Source organism: Aethina tumida, chromosome 1 (assembly GCF_024364675.1).
Source record: "Aethina tumida isolate Nest 87 chromosome 1, icAetTumi1.1, whole genome shotgun sequence".
In the NCBI taxonomy this organism is placed as follows: domain Eukaryota; kingdom Metazoa; phylum Arthropoda; class Insecta; order Coleoptera; family Nitidulidae; genus Aethina; species Aethina tumida.
In genome coordinates, this window is record NC_065435.1 from 8,712,755 (window position 1) to 8,732,680 (window position 19,926).

The following is a 19,926-nucleotide window of genomic DNA, read 5'->3' on the forward strand; positions in this document are numbered from 1 at the left end:
AAGGAGCTTTTATGAAAAGGTGTGTGATATTCGCCGACGCATATAACGAAAATCCTACACTATTATAAATGTGACAACAGACGGAACTGGCTTAAAACAACGGCCACTCACTTGAACATCAAATATTATGCGTCCAAATGATCGAACGTCACTAAAATCCGTCACAGAATGCACAAAATAATATTTCAAAACAAACGTCAACAAACACGGAACGCGATGTTTTTACGTTTAAGCTCAGCGCACTCAGAATCAGTCGGGCAAACGCGCATACGGTTTGAACACTACTGAGCGGTCTCACTATACCACTATAGTAACTAAGTCAAGTTGAATGTAAACTGAAGATTAAGGTAATGGTGGGAGTCCTGCATTTGCCCATGATGGGGATATATCAATCTTAGTGTAAATAACGTTTTACACCAAAATCGCGGTATATTGTTGCTATCACGGCAGCACTTTTTTAATTTGTGTTCTCAATTTTGTATGAAGCTATTTAAATAAATTAATACCACTTAAATATGTGTGGGTAAATAATAATTTGAATGTAAACTTTTGATGAAATGGAAAAATATTTTTATCCTTTTTTTATTTAGAAATATAATTTTATCTTTTAAATTCTTGCAAATAATACAAGGTGTTTATAAAATGAATATAGTAATAAAGAAAATCTAAATATATTTTTTTTTCATTGAACGAGTTCTAACTGATACGAAATTTTGTTAGTTAGAGTTAGTTAGAAACACCTTGAATAAATAGATTAAATAATTTAATCAAATAAAAAACTTAATTATTTTCTATAGTTCGTTGTTAGTCACAGAATTTATAAAACAATGTATAAAAAACTACGTTAAATATTGACTTTTGAATACTTCTATCAAATATATTTTTTTAAATGCATTTATCAATAAAATTTATTGCATCAGGCTTCCACAATATAACAGTCCTAATAATTAATGTTGAAACAAAAAAATATGTTTAAGACAACAATTATATTAAATTATAAACAATTAAACTATATTTTAGTTACATGATAGATTTCACATAAACATAAATTGAAAAGATTAGTGTTAAATATCAATAAAATAATATGAAAGTGAAATCGTTTAAATGTTTGAATTCTTAAAGGAAAATAACAGTTTCATTTTTTCTTTTTCATTGAACTAATTCTAACAAGGTGTTTATAAAATGAATATAGTAATAAAGAAAATCTAAATATATATTTTTTTTTCATTGAACGAGTTCTAACTGATTCTAAAATTTGTTAGAAACACCTTGTATAAATAGATTAATAATTTAATCAAATAAAAAATTTATTTATTTCCCATAGTTCGTTGTTAGTCACAGAATTCATAAAACAATGTATAAAAAACTACATTAAATATTGACTTTTAAATACTTCTATCAAATATATTTTTTTAAATGCATATATCAATAAAAATGAAAAAAAAACATGTTAAAGACAACAATTATAATAAATTATAAACAATTAAACTATATTTTAGTTACATGACAGATTTCATATAAACATAAATTAAAAAGATTGATGTTAAATATCAGTAGAATAATATGAAAGTGAAATCGTTTAAATGTTTGAATTCTTAAAGGAGAATAACAATTTCATTTTTTTTTTTCACTGAACGAATTCTAACAAGGTGTTTATAAAATGAATATAGTAATAAAGAAAATTTAAATATATATATTTTTTCATTGAACGAGTTCTAACTGATTCTAAAATTTGTTAGTTATAGTTAGTTAGAAACACCTTGTATAAATAGATTACATAATTTAATCAAATAAAAAACTTATTTTCTATAATTCGTTGTTAGTCACAGAATTTAAAAAACAGTGTATAAAAAACTACGTTAAATATTGTCTTTTGAATACTTCTATCAAATATATTTTTTAAATGCATTTATCACTAAAAATTATTGTATCAGGCTTCCACAATATAACAGTCCTATTATTTAATGTTAAAACAAAAAACATGTTTAAGACAACAATTATATTAAATTATAAACAATTAAACTATATTTTAGTTTGATAGATTTCATATAAACATAAATTAAAAAGATTGATATTAAATATCAGTAGAATAATATGAAATTGAAATCATTAAATGTTTGAATTCTTAAAGGAAATAACAGTTTGAATTTTTTTTTCATTGAACTGATTCCAAATTTTGACCATCTATATTAAAAACAACTTGTGTAAACAGATTAAATAATTTAATCAAATTACGTTAAATATTAACTTTTGAATACTTCTATCAAATATATTTTTTTAAATAATAATTAATGTTAAAATAAAAAACATGTTTAACACAACAAATATATTTAATTAGAAACAATTTTACTTACGTGATAAATTTCATGTTAACATAAAGTTAAAAGATTGATGTTAAATATCAGCACAATAGCAAGACAATGAAAAACATACAATAAATCGTTTAAATTTTTGAATTCCTTAAAGCAAAATAACATTACATTGTTTAAATAGATAGTAGACACAAGATTTTAATAATATCCATGATTTAACTCCAAAAGTTTAACCCATTACCAGCGGATTTCACAATTTAATGTAATGAAATGCCTCAGTAAACATTTAAATTTTAGAATTGTTACAACAAAATATGTTGAATATTGCTTTCATACCTGGACATTTTTCACAAACAGATACTCCAACAACACTTCTCTGATAAATTAAATCACAAATTTCATACAAATCGATGTTAAATATTAACAGAATAATGAAATTCTTAGGGCAAAATACGTTGAAAATATAATTTCTACGTTAAATATTAATAGAATAATGATATTGCAATAATTTCTAATGATTGGACTTCCATTTTTAAAATTCTTATAAAAAATACGTTGAAAACACATGACATATGTTGATTAACTTTACAAAAGTTGTATAAGTTACTGAAAGTCTCATAATCAAATACAATGAAGAGTCTCAGCAATCTATTCAATTTTTAGAATTCTTAGGGCAAAATACGTTGAAAATATAGTTTCTATGTTAAATATTAAGAGAATAATGAAATTGCAATAATTTCTAATGATTGGACTTCCAGATTTAAATATTTCATAATCAAATACGATGAGAACTCCTGTAAAGCACGTAATTTTTAGAATTTTTTATAAAAAAATACGTTGGAAACACATGATGTATGAGGATTAACTTTCCAAAAGTTATGTACGTTACTGGAACTATCATAATCAAATACAATGAAGAGTACCGGTAGCTTACATAATTTTTAGAATTCTTAGGACAAAACACATTTTTCACAAAGATACATTAGAAAAAATACGTTGGAAACACATTATATATGATGATTAACTTTCCAAAAGTTGTATAAGTTACTGAAACTCTCATAATCAAATACAATGAAGAGTCTCAGCAATCTATTCAATTTTTAGAATTCTTAGGGCAAAATACGTTGAAAATATAGTTTCTATGTTAAATATTAAGAGAATAATGAAATTGCAATAATTTCTAATGATTGGACTTCCAGATTTAAATATTTCATAATCAAATACGATGAGAACTCCTGTAAAGCACGTAATTTTTAGAATTTTTTATAAAAAAATACGTTGGAAACACATGATGTATGAGGATTAACTTTCCCAAAGTTATGTACGTTACTGGAACTATCATAATCAAATACAATGAAGAGTACCGGTAGCTTACATAATTTTTAGAATTCTTAGGACAAAAATACATTTTCACAAAGATACATTAGAAAAAATACGTTGAAAACACATGATATATGATGATTAACATTCCAAAAGTTGAATACGTTACTGGAACTCTCATAATCAAACACAATGAAGAGTCTCAGCAACCTATTTAATTTTTAGAATTCTTTGGACAAAATACGTTGAAAATATAGTTTCTATGTTAAATATTAATAGAATAATGAAACTGCAATAATTTCTAATGATTGGACTTCCAGATTAAAAGATTTCATAATCAAATACGATGAGATCTCCTGTAAAGCACGTAATTTTTAGAATTCTTATAAAAAAATACGTTGGAAACACATGATGTATGAGGATTAACTTTCCAAAAGTTATGTACGTTACTGGAACTATCATAATCAAATACAATGAAGAGTACCGGTAGCTTACATAATTTTTAGAATTCTTAGGACAAAATACATTTTTCACAAAGATACATTAGAAAAAATACGTTGGAAACACATTATATATGATGATTAACTTTCCAAAAATTGTATAAGTTACCGAAACTCTCATAATCAAATACAATGAAGAGTCTCAGCAATCTATTCAATTTTTAGAATTCTTAGGGCAAAATACGTTGAAAATATAGTTTCTATGTTAAATATTAATAGAAAAATGAAATTGCAATAATTTCTAATGATTGGACTTCCAGATTTAAAGATTTCATAATCAAATACAATGAGAACTCCTGTAAAGCACGTCATTTTTAGAATTCTTATAAAAAAATACGTTGGAAACACATGATGTATGAGGATTAACTTTCCAAAAGTTATGTACGTTACTGGAACTATCATAATCAAATACAATGAAGAGTACCGGTAGCTCACATAATTTTTAGAATTCTTAGGTCAAAATACATTTTTCACAAAGTTACATTAGAAAAAATACGTTGAAAATACATGATATATGATGATTAATATTCCAAAAGTTATATAAGTTACTGAAACTCTCATAATCAAATACAATGAAGAGTCTCAGCAACCTATTTAATTTTTAGAAATCTTTGGGCAAAATACGTTGAAAATATAGTTTCTATGTTAAATATTAATAGAATAATGAAACTGCAATAATTTCTAATGATTGGACCTCCAGATTAAAAGATTTCATAATCAAATACGATGAGATCTCCTGTAAAGCATGTAATTTTTAGAATTCTTATAAAAAAATACGTTGGAATCACATGATGTATGAGGATTAACTTTCCAAAAGTTATGTACGTTACTGGAACTATCATAATCAAATACAATGAAGAGTACCGGTAACTTACATAATTTTTAGAATTCTTAGGACAAAACACATTTTTCACAAAGATACATTAGAAAAAATACGTTGGAAACACACTATATATGATGATTAATATTCCAAAAGTTATATAAGTTACTGAAACTCTCATAATCAAATACAATGAAGAGTCTCAGCAATCTATTCAATTTTTAGAATTCTTAGGGCAAAATACGTTGAAAATATAGTTTCTATGTTAAATATTAATAGAAAAATGAAATTGCAATAATTTCTAATGATTGGACTTCCAGATTTAAAGATTTCATAATCAAATACGATGAGAACTCTTGTAAAGCACGTCATTTTTAGAATTCTTATAAAAAATACGTTGGAAACACATGATGTATGAGGATTAACTTTCCAAAAGTTATGTACGTTACTGGAACTCTCATAATCAAATACAATGAAGAGTACCGGTAGCTCACATAATTTTTAGAATTCTTAGGACAAAATACATTTTTCACAAAGTTACATTAGAAAAAATACGTTGAAAACACATGATATATGATGATTAATATTCCAAAAGTTATATAAGTTACTGAAACTCTCATAATCAAATACAATGAAGAGTCTCAGCAACCTATTTAATTTTTAGAATTCTTTGGGCAAAATACGTTGAAAATATAGTTTCTATGTTAAATATTAATAAAATAATGAAACTGCAATAATTTCTAATGATTGGACTTCCAGATTAAAAGATTTCATAATCAAATACGATGAGAACTCCTGTAAAGCACGTCATTTTTAGAATTCTTATAAAAAAATACGTTGGAAACACATGATGTATGAGGATTAACTTTCCAAAAGTTATGTACGTTACTGGAACTATCATAATCAAATACAATGAAGAGTACCGGTAGCTTACATAATTTTTAGAATTCTTAGGACAAAAATACATTTTTCACAAAGATACATTAGAAAAAATACGTTGAAAACACATGATATATGATGATTAACTTTCCAAAAGTTGTATAAGTTACTGAAACTCTCATAATCAAATACAATGAAGAGTCTCAGCAATCTATTCAATTTTTAGAATTCTTAGGGCAAAATACGTTGAAAATATAGTTTCTATGTTAAATATTAAGAGAATAATGAAATTGCAATAATTTCTAATGATTGGACTTCCAGATTTAAAGATTTCATAATCAAATATGATGAGAACTCCTGTAAAGCACGTCATTTTTAGAATTCTTATAAAAAAATACGTTGGAAACACATGATGTATGAGGATTAACTTTCCAAAAGTTATGTACGTTACTGGAACTATCATAATCAAATACAATGAAGAGTACCGGTAGCTTACATAATTTTTAGAATTCTTAGGACAAAACACATTTTTCACAAAGATACATTAGAAAAAATACGTTGGAAACACATTATATATGATGATTAACTTTCCAAAAGTTGTATAAGTTACTGAAACTCTCATAATCAAATACAATGAAGAGTCTCAGCAATCTATTCAATTTTTAGAATTCTTAGGGCAAAATACGTTGAAAATATAGTTTCTATGTTAAATATTAATAGAAAAATGAAATTGCAATAATTTCTAATGATTGGACTTCCAGATTTAAAGATTTCATAATCAAATATGATGAGAACTCCTGTAAAGCACGTCATTTTTAGAATTCTTATAAAAAAATACGTTGGAAACACATGATGTATGAGGATTAACTTTCCAAAAGTTATGTACGTTACTGGAACTATCATAATCAAATACAATGAAGAGTACCGGTAGCTTACATAATTTTTAGAATTCTTAGGACAAAACACATTTTTCACAAAGATACATTAGAAAAAATACGTTGGAAACACATTATATATGATGATTAACTTTCCAAAAGTTGTATAAGTTACTGAAACTCTCATAATCAAATACAATGAAGAGTCTCAGCAATCTATTCAATTTTTAGAATTCTTAGGGCAAAATACGTTGAAAATATAGTTTCTATGTTAAATATTAAGAGAATAATGAAATTGCAATAATTTCTAATGATTGGACTTCCAGATTTAAATATTTCATAATCAAATACGATGAGAACTCCTGTAAAGCACGTAATTTTTAGAATTTTTTATAAAAAAATACGTTGGAAACACATGATGTATGAGGATTAACTTTCCAAAAGTTATGTACGTTACTGGAACTATCATAATCAAATACAATGAAGAGTACCGGTAACTTACATAATTTTTAAAATTCTTAGGACAAAATACATTTTTCACAAAGATACATTAGAAAAAATACGTTGAAAACACATGATATATGATGATTAATATTCCAAAAGTTATATAAGTTACTGAAACTCTCATAATCAAATACAATGAAGAGTCTCAGCAACCTATTTAATTTTTAGAAATCTTTGGGCAAAATACGTTGAAAATATAGTTTCTATGTTAAATATTAATAGAATAATGAAACTGCAATAATTTCTAATGATTGGACCTCCAGATTAAAAGTTTTCATAATCAAATACGATGAGATCTCCTGTAAAGCATGTAATTTTTAGAATTCTTATAAAAAAATACGTTGGAATCACATGATGTATGAGGATTAACTTTCCAAAAGTTATGTACGTTACTGGAACTATCATAATCAAATACAATGAAGAGTACCGGTAACTTACATAATTTTTAAAATTCTTAGGACAAAATACATTTTTCACAAAGATACATTAGAAAAAATACGTTGAAAACACATGATATATGATGATTAATATTCCAAAAGTTATATAAGTTACTGAAACTCTCATAATCAAATACAATGAAGAGTCTCAGCAACCTATTTAATTTTTAGAATTCTTTGGGCAAAATACGTTGAAAATATAGTTTCTATGTTAAATATTAATAGAATAATGAAACTGCAATAATTTCTAATGATTGGACTTCCAGATTAAAAGATTTCATAATCAAATACGATGAGATCTCCTGTAAAGCACGTAATTTTTAGAATTCTTATAAAAAAAATACGTTGGAAACACATGATGTATGAGGATTAACTTTCCAAAAGTTATGTACGTTACTGGAACTATCATAATCAAATACAATGAAGAGTACCGGTAACTTACATAATTTTTAGAATTCTTAGGACAAAATACATTTTTCACAAAGATACATTAGAAAAAATACGTTGAAAACACATGATATATGATGATTAATATTCCAAAAATTGTATAAGTTACTGAAACTCTCATATTCAAATACAATGAAGAGTCTCAGCAATCTATTCAATTTTTAGAATTCTTAGGGCAAAATACGTTGAAAATATAGTTTCTATGTTAAATATTAATAGAAAAATGAAATTGCAATAATTTCTAATGATTGGACTTCCAGATTTAAAGATTTCATAATCAAATACGATGAGATCTCCTGTAAAGCACGTAATTTTTAGAATTCTTATAAAAAAATACGTTGGAAACACATGATGTATGAGGATTAACTTTCCAAAAGTTATGTACGTTACTGGAACTATCATAATCAAATACAATGAAGAGTACCGGTAGCTCACATAATTTTTAGAATTCTTAGGACAAAATACATTTTTCACAAAGTTACATTAGAAAAAATACGTTGAAAACACATGATATATGATGATTAATATTCCAAAAGTTATATAAGTTACTGAAACTCTCATAATCAAATACAATGAAGAGTCTCTGCAACCTATTTAATTTTTAGAATTCTTTGGGCAAAATACGTTGAAAATATAGTTTCTATGTTAAATATTAATAGAATAATGAAACTGCAATAATTTCTAATGATTGGACTTCCAGATTAAAAGATTTCATAATCAAATACGATGAGATCTCCTTTAAAGCACGTAATTTTTAGAATTCTTATAAAAAAAAATACGTTGGAAACACATGATGTATGAGGATTAACTTTCCAAAAGTTATGTACGTTACTGGAACTCTCATAATCAAATACAACGAAGAGTACCGGTAGCTTACATATTTTTTAGAATTCTTAGGACAAAATACATTTTTCACAAAGATACATTAGAAAAAATACGTTGAAAACACATGATATATGATGATTAACATTCCAAAAGTTGAATACGTTACTGGAACTCTCATGATCAAACACAATGAAGAGTCTCAGCAACCTATTTAATTTTTAGAATTCTTTAGGCAAAATACGTTGAAAATATAGTTTCTATGTTAAATATTAATAGAATAATGAAACTGCAATAATTTCTATTGATTGGACTTCCAGATTAAAAGATTTCATAATCAAATACGATGAAATCTCCTGTAAAGCATGTAATTTTTAGAATTCTTATAAAAAAATACGTTGGAAACACATGATGTATGAGGATTAACTTTCCAAAAGTTATGTACGTTACTGGAACTATCATAATCAAATACAATGAAGAGTACCGGTAGCTTACATAATTTTTAGAATTCTTAGGATAAAATACATTTTTCACAAAGATACATTAGAAAAAATACGTTGAAAACACATGATATATGATGATTAACATTCCAAAAGTTGAATACGTTACTGGAACTCTCATAATCAAACACAATGAAGTCTCAGCAACCTATTTAATTTTTAGAATTCTTTGGGCAAAATACGTTGAAAATATAGTTTCTATGTTAAATATTAATAAAATAATGAAACTGCAATAATTTCTAATGATTGGACTTCCAGATTAAAAGATTTCATAATCAAATACGATGAGAACTCCTGTAAAGCACGTCATTTTTAGAATTCTTATAAAAAAATACGTTGGAAACACATGATGTATGAGGATTAACTTTCCAAAAGTTATGTACGTTACTGGAACTATCATAATCAAATACAATGAAGAGTACCGGTAGCTTACATAATTTTTAGAATTCTTAGGACAAAAATACATTTTTCACAAAGATACATTAGAAAAAATACGTTGAAAACACATGATATATGATGATTAACTTTCCAAAAGTTGTATAAGTTACTGAAACTCTCATAATCAAATACAATGAAGAGTCTCAGCAATCTATTCAATTTTTAGAATTCTTAGGGCAAAATACGTTGAAAATATAGTTTCTATGTTAAATATTAAGAGAATAATGAAATTGCAATAATTTCTAATGATTGGACTTCCAGATTTAAAGATTTCATAATCAAATATGATGAGAACTCCTGTAAAGCACGTCATTTTTAGAATTCTTATAAAAAAATACGTTGGAAACACATGATGTATGAGGATTAACTTTCCAAAAGTTATGTACGTTACTGGAACTATCATAATCAAATACAATGAAGAGTACCGGTAGCTTACATAATTTTTAGAATTCTTAGGACAAAACACATTTTTCACAAAGATACATTAGAAAAAATACGTTGGAAACACATTATATATGATGATTAACTTTCCAAAAGTTGAATACGTTACTGGAACTCTCATAATCAAACACAATGAAGTCTCAGCAACCTATTTAATTTTTAGAATTCTTAGGGCAAAATACGTTGGAAATTGCTTCAAAAAAATATTTTATTTTCACTTTTCAGAAACATGCTTCAAAAACACATATCTAGTAAATATAAAATATATTCATTAACAATTGTAGTATATTTTACTTAAATCACAAATTTCATATAAACAGGTTTCGATGTTAAATATCAGCAGAATGATGGACTCCCAAAAATTATATGCATTACTAGAGACTTTCATAATCAAATACAATGAAAAGTCACAGTAACGCATTAAATCTTCAGAATTCTTAAGGCAAAATATTTTAGATTATATTTTACACAACTTACAAATTTTATATAAATAAGTTTCAATGTTAAATTTGGGCAGAATATTGAGATTACAGTAGTAAATGATGATTGGAATCCCAAAAGTCAAATGCATTACTGGTGACATTCATAATCAAATATAATGAAAAGCCCCAGTAAAGCATAACTTTTGGAAGTAGAAGCTTTTATAATCAAATACAAAACTGCATAAATCTCAGAATTTTTGTAGAAAAACACGATGACAACTTAACGGACCTGTAATCACTAGAAAATATCAAATATACAATTCGGTTATATTTTACTTAAATCATAAATTTTATATAAGTTTTGGAATTAAAGTTACAATGATGACTGAATTCCTAAAAATTAGATGCTTTCATAACCAACTACAAAGAAAGCTTCCATAATGCACATAAATTTCAGAACCTCAGACAAATACAATGAAAGCTTAACCGACCTGTAATCATTTCTATTAAATATAAAATATATTTATTGGTTAACAATAATATTATATTTTATGTAAGTCATAAATTTCATATAACTATAAAGTTTAAATGTTAAATATCATTAGAATAATGGAATTTCGACAATTTATGGTGACTGGACTTTCAACAGTTCAGGTTTACTGGAAACCTTCATAATCAAATTCAATGAAAGCTCCAGTAAAGTCCAGAAATATTAGAATTCCTAAAACAAAACACGACGAAACCTAAAAGGAATAAATATCAATTATTATTATTATAATTTATTATTTGATTTTTTAGAGGCGAGAATACATAAATCTTAGAATTCTCATAGAAAAATACGATAAAAGTTTAACTGACTTGTAATCATTTCTATTAAATATCAAATATATTGGTTAACAATTAGATTATATTTTACTTAAATCATAAATTTCATATAAAATATAAAGTTTTCAATAATATATGATGATTGAACTCCCAGAAGAATAACAGAATAATGGTATTAAAATGATGGCTGGACTCCCAAAAGTTAAGTGCATTACAGAGTGCTTTCATAATCAAATACAAAGAGAGCTCCCGGTAATGCACATAAATCCCAGAATTCTCATAGAAAAATACGATGAAAGCTGATCTGTAATCATTTCTTTTAAATGTCAAATATATTGGTTAACAATTAGATTATATTTTACTCAAATCATACGTTATATATTAGCAGACTAACGAAATTACAATAATATATGATGATTGGACTCCCAAAAGTTATATGCATTACAAAGTCCATTCATAATCAAATACAGAGAAAGCTCCCCGTAATGCATATAAATCCCAGAATTCTCATAGAAAAATACGATAAAAGCTGACCTGTAATCATTTCTTTTAAATATCAAATATATTGGTTAATAATTAGATTATATTTTACTCAAATCATACGTTATATATTAGCAGACTAACGAAATTACAATAATATATGATGATTGGACTCCCAAAAGTTATATGCATTACAAAGTCGATTCATAATCAAATACAAAGAAAGCTCCCCGTAATGCATATAAATCCCAGAATTCTCATAGAAAAATACAGATTATATTTTACTCAAATCATACGTTAAGTTTCAACATTAAATGGAATTACAATAATATATATTGATTGGACTCAATGAGTTGCCAGATTGTCCCACAATCTTTAACAATGAGGAACTCCAGCAACACATTTAAACTTTAGAATTTTTAGTGCAAAATTGCTTCCGTTTAACTTTTCAGAAACCTCAAATTTTACATAAACATAAAGTTTTGATGTTATCATCAGAATAATGGGATTATAATAATTGATGATAGACTTCTAAAAGTTCTAAGTCTGAGTCTAAATATCCATTGGATGTTATTATTCTATGATGAATCAAATTCTAAATATTGACTGTCTTACCAGAGTCCTTCAAATTCGAATACAATGAACAACTCTTGTATAACAATCAATTTGTAGAATACCTACAGATTTGACGATCCTTAAAAATGGGTGGTCTAAAATCAAATGTAATTAGAATATACGATGATTGGATTCCAAAAGTTCAATGCGTTACTAGGTCTTCTCATAACCAAATATAATGAAACGATCTCGCAACGCATCTAATTTTTAGAACACTTACAAAAAAACGAACTTGTAATTTGTATCAGGGTTTCACAATTTGACACTACTCAAAAATTGGTGCCCCAAAAATACATCTTGAAAATATCGAGTGTATTCGTCAACACTATATATAATTTCTATAGTCTTTCTGCAAAAATGGCTCCTCACATTTTCTTCCAAAACTTTATATCTGGATCCCAAAAATTCAACTTACTAATACCACTACTACAATCAGAAATAGTACCAGCAATACATTAAATTTCTGAAATCTTTCTAGAAAGTAAATAATTCAATGCACCATACTGAGATCCTGAGTAATATAATCGTTGACTGCATCCCAAAAACTTACTGTAGCACCGATACTTAACATAACTAAAATTAATGATAAGTTTCGGTGAAACACTAAATTTCTGAAATTCGTACTAAGAACCTGTGTAAGGTTAATCACTGCGAATTTTCTCTAAACTCAAAACGTCCAATCAAGTTTACATTTTCCAATTTTTCAGATTCCAGTTGAGATGATAATGATTTGTTAAAGGTTGTGACTCAAGCAACCTCGCACATTTCAAATCAGAGAGAAATTACTAGAATCATTAATTTTAGAAAACAATTTTTTCTCAAAGCATAATGTAAAATTTTGAAAATTACTGAATGAAAATTCAGATGCATTTACAATGACTTCCTGCAAAAATGGCTCCTCACATTTTCTTCCAAAACTTTATATCGGGATCCCAAAAATTCAACATACTACTACCACTACTACAATCAGAAATAGTACCAGCAATACATTAAATTTCTGAAATCTTTTCAGAAAGTAAATAATTCAATGCACCATACTGAGATCCTGAGTAATATAATCGATGACTGCATCCCAAAAACTTAATGTGGTACCGCTACTTAACATAACTAAAATTAATGGTAAGTTTCGGTAAAACACTAAATTTCTGAAATTCGTACTAAAAACCTGTGTAATGTTAATCACAGCGAATTTTCTCCAAATTGAAAACGTCCAATCAAGTTTACAATTTCCAATTTTTCGGATTCCAGTTGAGATGATATGATTTCTTAAAGGTTGTGACTCAAGAAATCTCGCACATTTCAAATCAGAATGAAATTACTAGGATCATTAACTTTTAGAAAACAATTTTTTCTCAAAGCATAATGTAAAATTTTGAAAATTACTGAATGAAAATTCAGATTCGTTTACAAAGTTTGAGTAGATTGTTTTGTTTTTTATTTCTTCGAATCAATTTATAACGTCATTTCTCAATAATAATTTGTTAAAGTTCAAAGATATTAATAGCTAGCACGTTATGTTTCCTACAAGATTATTTTAACACACTTATTAAGAAATTCAATATTAAGAAAACGGTATAGAGATTTGTAGAATGCCTTTTACTATCAACAATGGTATAATATTGCTTCACTCATCAATATACAGGGTGTCCCCGAAGTGAGTACAGAATTCTCAAGGTAAAAATAGATCGATTTGTTAATGTGTTAATTGATGTCTAACTTTCTACATTTTTTATTGACAGAATCATGTTATAAAAATTGGTTTGCAAAGTTTTTTAGAGTGAAAAATTCAAATACGTTAATAACAAATTTTATTAATAATGTAGAGGGCATCACATACTGTGTTTAGAGCATTTGCAAACCGTCCTAACTTTTTTGCCATTCACTGTACCTGTGTATGGAATAGCAATTACTTATTCGGCTACGTGTTTTGCCTTTGACACAGGTACACCTCCTTTATATTGAAAATAAGTTATTAAATTAATAATAATATACGACAAATCTGTAGAATTCTGTACCAAATTTTCGGAGACGCCCTGTATTAATTGTTATTAAATATTAGTAAAATGTTTTTTAATAAGAATCTTCTGTTAATTATTGTGTAAGATTAATAATTTAAGGAGAATTTCAAGCAAATTTTATTTAATTTTTATAAATTTATAAAATTTTAGTTTCAACTAACCGCCATCTATATACAAGAGGTAAAATTTCTAAAAATAATACGACATGTCCGCTGTAGTTCTCGATAGAATCCCTTAAATTAAGAATCATTCCTCACACTTTTACAGGTAATAGGTTTTAGATGGCACCACTATGTAAATTAACTAAAATACATCGATGAATGCTTGTGAATTAACTTGTGCAGTTTTGTTCGTTACCCATTCAACGTACAACTATTATATTATATTTATAATAAACAATACGGGCAATAAAATTAACAAAATTCCTTTAAAATTAACAAGTAAATTTAACAAAATTACGTTGGGAAATGATGGTGCGACATCTGTGTTCTGCTTGGCGAATCAGTTATAAATATGGCTGTAAGAAACAGCAAGTCGTGTGTGTTATTCGTTTTTAGAAGTGGGCTACTACGATTTATTTATAGAGTTTTAATTCGGTGAACGTCGACTTTTCACATCTTTTTGTACTTTTATTCGCGTGTGTGCAAAATGAATAAAACAATCAGTACTGCTGAAGATACGGAAGACATTGCAATGACAGCTCAAGAGTTGCATATACTTTCAGAGCTTGATAGGTATAAATTAATGTGAAACAAGTGAAATTAATTGTTGGTTTGTGTGCTAACGAATGGTACGTTCTGTTTTAGTCGCCAATATGGATATTTACTGCTTAATCAAGCCGAGAATGCGGCCAAAAAAGCCTTAGTATTGAAGGTAAACACACATTACTCAGTCGAGTTTTTCCGGTGTTTACCTGACGAATTTTGTGTTGTTGTAGGCAGTGAAGTATTTACAATTAATGGTCATTCAGGCCAAGAGACAGCAGAAAGTCCAAAATGAAAATGAGCCCAATAATTATCAACAGACTGGTAAAAAAATTAGTATTGACCCAAAAACATGGGTTAAATTGGGACATTTTCATTTGCTTCTGGAAGAATATAGAAAAGGTAAATTAATTATTATTAATAATAAATTAGGCGCCAATTTAACTTGTCAACTTATTTCAGCACTGTCTGCCTATCAAATGTTCTACAAAACACAAGCGGAAAATCACTGGATGGATTCTACTTTTCTCTATGGATTAGGATTAGTTTATTTCCACTTTAACGCTTTTCAGTGGTAAGTTTTATTTAAATTAATTGTCTTCCTCATTGAATAAACTTTTATTCCAATTAGAAATCTATATTAAGTGTTTGGCGCCGACGAAAGGTGGCGTAACTATTAAGTCAATAGAAGGTTTTATTAAAATAGAAATAAATAAAAACTATTGTCTGTTGTATCAAATTTAATCATATTATATTAAATAATATTGCTGATTTATGTATTCATATTTACGCTACCTGGTATACAGTGTGTTGCGAGTAGTAGTCCAAACTGCTACCTGTAGATTTAAGATTTAAAAATAATTTTTAGAAAATTCTTTTCTATATATATATGTGTCTGTGGATGAGTTAAATTCTTAAAATTTTAATTAAAAATGATAACTTACATTTTTGGTTCAGTTTTTGGTGGCTAATCTAAAAATGATGAACATCTTTTAATATTACAAAACATCAATGTTAATCGCTACTATGTATATAATACGTGAAAATAGTACATTTTTAATACACTTCATTTATTAAACATCATGCATAAAATTTATTATTTTGTTTATAACAAAATAATGGGAAAGAAGTAGGTATTGTTACCGAAACTTAATATTAGTAATAATTAATAGTAATATTCCTTAACATCAAAAACGTGATAGTTTCGAAAATAATTTAGGCATTGAGTTTACACGTATCAAACAAAATTTATTATACATGCCGTGATAATGCCAAATAAATAGAAAAAATTGAAAAACTCACGTTGTAAATATTTCGCTGACTGTTCTTTATGGTTCTATTTACATAATCTGCAAAAGAGAATAATCACGTTTCAAAAAATCGATGGTTAATTATTATTAAAATGTACAATGTGTGTAAAAAGTAGTGAAATATAATTCTCTTCAAATAATGATTCTCTCTATATAATTGATATTTTAAAAGATTTTGTCGTGTCACATTATATTTTACACACAGTATACAATGTACAATCAACATAACACAGAAATAAATAATAGAAAACAAGTAATAATTTGTTACCGAAAATTGGTATTTATGATATGCATCAACATCAAAGACTAAATATATATTTTTTGTAATCGTATATATTTAATCTTTTTTAATATCATAAATGTGTCTATATTTCGGTATTAATTTTGGCACTTAGTTTTCACGTATCAAATCGAAATTGTTATACGTGCTGTTGCTTATGCCAAATAAATAAATAAATAAATAATGAAAACTTACGTTGTAAATATTTCGTCGAATTCTTTGTGATTCTACGGATATTATCTAAAAAAAAAAAATACACACAGAATACAATTATGATGACGAATAAAATATATTAAACAATCTGTTACCGAAAGTTTTAGTCTATGATATATATTAGCATCAAAGATTAAATATATATTTTCTTTAAACGTAAATATTTAATCTTTGTTAACATCACAAATGTGTTCAATTCGGATATAATTTAGGCATTGTTTTTACACGTAGCAAATTAAAATTGCTATTCATGCTGTTGTTCATGCCAAATAAATAGAAAATTTCAAATCTTACCTTGTAGATATTTCGCTGTTTGTTCTTTATGTTCTGTGGATATAATCTGAAAAGAGAACAAACACGTTAAAAAAAATCAACTGTTAATTATCATTAAAATGTATAATGTGAGTAAAAAGTAATGAAAAACATAATTTAAAAAACAATAATAATTCACAATTTCATGTTACATTCTATCAACTAATGGCCATGTTTTTTGTATCGTTGAATTACCCTTTAAACTATTCAATTTGAGGTGTCACAAAAATTGGTTAGTTTTTTATTTTAATTGCCAAAGTTACGGATAATTCTACTCAAATCCAAATGCCTTAAAAACACACCATTGTTAATTAAATGAAAATCCATGAGTCGCAGTGTTTTTTTAATATAATTGGTATTTTAAAAGATTTCGTCATGACTCAAGTAATAATTTGTTACCGAAAATTGGTATTCATGATATGTATGAACATCAAAGATTAAATATATATTTTTTGCAATCGTATATATTTAATCTTTTTTAATATCACAAATGTGTCTATATTTCGGTATTAATTTTGGCACTTAGTTTTCACGTATCAAATCGAAATTGTTATACGTGCTGTTGCTTATGCCAAATAAATAAATAATGAAAACTTACGTTGTAAATATTTCGTTGACAATTCTTTGTGATTCCATAGATATTATCTGAAGAAAAGAAGACGCATAGAATACAATTAACATGACGAATAAAATATAATAATAAGCAATCTGTTACCGAAACATTAAGTTTGTGATATATATTAACAAATCACAAATGTGTTTATTTCGGAAATAATTTAGGCATTTTTGTTACACGTAGCAAATTAAAATTGTCATACGTGCCTTTGATAATGCCAAATAAATAGAAAATTTGAAATCTTACCTTATATAGATATTTCTCTGACTGTTCTTTATGTACTCTGAAAAAATAATCACATTTTAGCATTAAAAAAAAATCATTAAAATACACGATGTATGTGAAAAATAACGAAATATGATTAAAAAAAAATAATAATTATTGACACTTTACTTAATTGTTGGAACTAAGGATGAATCTTCGTAGAGACAAGACTTGAAATACACAAATGTAGGGTAAATTTATATGTGTATTTCCATAATTTTTACATAAAATTGGAAATTTAAAAAGTTTTTGTTGTCAAATTTCATTTCACACACAGTGTACAATAAAAATAACATATAAAATATATTTAATTTTGAATTAAATAGTACAAAACAAGTAAGAGTTTGTCACCGAATATTTTTATTTGTAATATGCCTTAACATTACAAACACGTCTATACCGGAATATAATTTAGGCATTGTGTTTACACGTATCAAATAAAAATTATTATACGTGCCGTGAAAATGCCAAATGAATAGAAAAGTTAAAAACTTACATTGTATGTATTTTACTGATGTTCTATTGATACAATCTGAAAAAAGTACAATCACATTTTAACATTATAAAAGATAACTAACATATGTATAAAATATATTTTGTTTAAAACTAAATAATAGAATATACCTGTTTCCAAAAATTTTTATGTGGGATTGTTATTACACATAACACAGTAAAATTCTCATCCTCATTGATGATGTCAAATAAACAGAAAATTTGAAATCTTACCTTGTAGACAGTTTGCTGATAGATCTTTGTGGTTCTGTTTATGTACTCTGAAAAAAATAATCACATTTTAACACTTGAAAAAATCATCATGTCACATTACACTTCTCACATAATATAATAATCCTAACGCATAAAATAAAAATAATAAAAAACTAATAATTTGTTACCGAAAATTTTATATTGTGATATATAAAAAAATCACAAATGTGACTATTTCGGAAGTAATTTAGGCATCGTGTTTACACGTATAAAGTAAAGATTATCATACGTGTCTCTACAAATGCCAAATAAATAGGAAAATTGAAAACTCACATTGTACATATTTCACTGACTGTCCTTTGATGTTCTATGGATATATTCTGAAAAAAGTGCAATCGAATTTTAACTATGAAAGATAACTAACGTAAGTATAAAGTATATTTTGTGTAAAACTAAATAATAGAAAACATCTGTTTCCGAATAGTTATATTTGTGATATATATTAAAATCACAAAGGTGACTATTTCGGAAATAATTTAGGCATTGTTATTACACGTAGCAAATGAAAATTGTCATACGTGCCGTTGATAATGCCAAATAAACGGAAAATTTTAAATCTTACCTTGTAGATATTTCGCTGATGGTTCTTTGTGGTTCTGTTTATGTACTCTGAAAAAAAAAAACAATCACATTTTAACATTTGAAAAAATCATCATGTCACATTACACTTCTCACATAATATAATAATCTTTAACGCATAAAATAAAAATAATAAAAAACTAATAATTTGTTACCGAAAGTTTTAAATTGTGATATATAATATAATCACAAATGTGACTATTTCGGAAGTAATTTAGGCATCGTGTT

The 19,926-nt window shown here is 26.3% G+C and overlaps 3 protein-coding genes across 4 annotated transcripts in view; 1 reads left to right on the top strand and 2 right to left on the bottom strand.

Moving 5' to 3' along the window:
• The window catches only part of LOC109596306 (stAR-related lipid transfer protein 13), a 102,376-nt gene extending 102,105 nt beyond the window's left edge, over window positions 1-271 (bottom strand). Inside the window, exon 1 of the mRNA XM_049968285.1 lies at window positions 112-271. The gene's annotated coding sequence lies outside the window, so the exon portion shown is untranslated. The remainder of the gene's footprint in view (window positions 1-111) is intronic.
• Window positions 272-15,089: 14,818 nt separating this feature from the next.
• The window catches only part of LOC109602948 (lysine-specific demethylase 6A), a 74,271-nt gene continuing 69,434 nt past the window's right edge, over window positions 15,090-19,926 (top strand). Inside the window, exons 1-4 of one of the 2 annotated variants that reach the window (XM_020019393.2) lie at window positions 15,090-15,401; window positions 15,462-15,528; window positions 15,593-15,761; window positions 15,822-15,933. In XM_020019393.2, the coding sequence (XP_019874952.2) occupies window positions 15,304-15,401; window positions 15,462-15,528; window positions 15,593-15,761; window positions 15,822-15,933 (446 nt within the window). In that variant the 5' untranslated portion in view covers window positions 15,090-15,303. The remainder of the gene's footprint in view (window positions 15,402-15,461; window positions 15,529-15,592; window positions 15,762-15,821; window positions 15,934-19,926) is intronic. The other variant, XM_020019394.2, reaches the window with a different exon arrangement.
• LOC109602950 (uncharacterized) lies at window positions 16,093-19,816 on the bottom strand. Its single transcript, XM_049962335.1, has 9 exons — window positions 19,682-19,816; window positions 19,393-19,439; window positions 19,081-19,127; window positions 18,337-18,373; window positions 17,457-17,502; window positions 17,145-17,189; window positions 16,662-16,708; window positions 16,304-16,331; window positions 16,093-16,195 (listed from the first exon to the last, which is right to left on the bottom strand). Exons 1-7 carry the CDS (start codon window positions 19,757-19,759, stop codon window positions 16,700-16,702), a joined length of 309 nt encoding a protein of 102 aa, XP_049818292.1. The 5' UTR covers window positions 19,760-19,816; the 3' UTR covers window positions 16,093-16,195; window positions 16,304-16,331; window positions 16,662-16,699.

What these genes read in the sequence shown, in the direction of transcription:
- LOC109602950 (XM_049962335.1), bottom strand. Translation starts at nt 19,759, where the DNA reads ATGTTAAAATGTGATTGTTTTTTTTTTTCAGAGTACATAAACAGAACC. An exon ending in ATCAGCGAAATATCTACAAG is followed by an intron (nt 19,440 to 19,681) that starts GTAAGATTTAAA and finishes CACTTTTTTCAG; the next exon opens with AATATATCCATAGAACATCA. An exon ending in CAGAGAAATATCTATATAAG is followed by an intron (nt 17,503 to 18,336) that starts GTAAGATTTCAA and finishes TTCTCTTTTCAG; the next exon opens with ATTATATCCACAGAACATAA.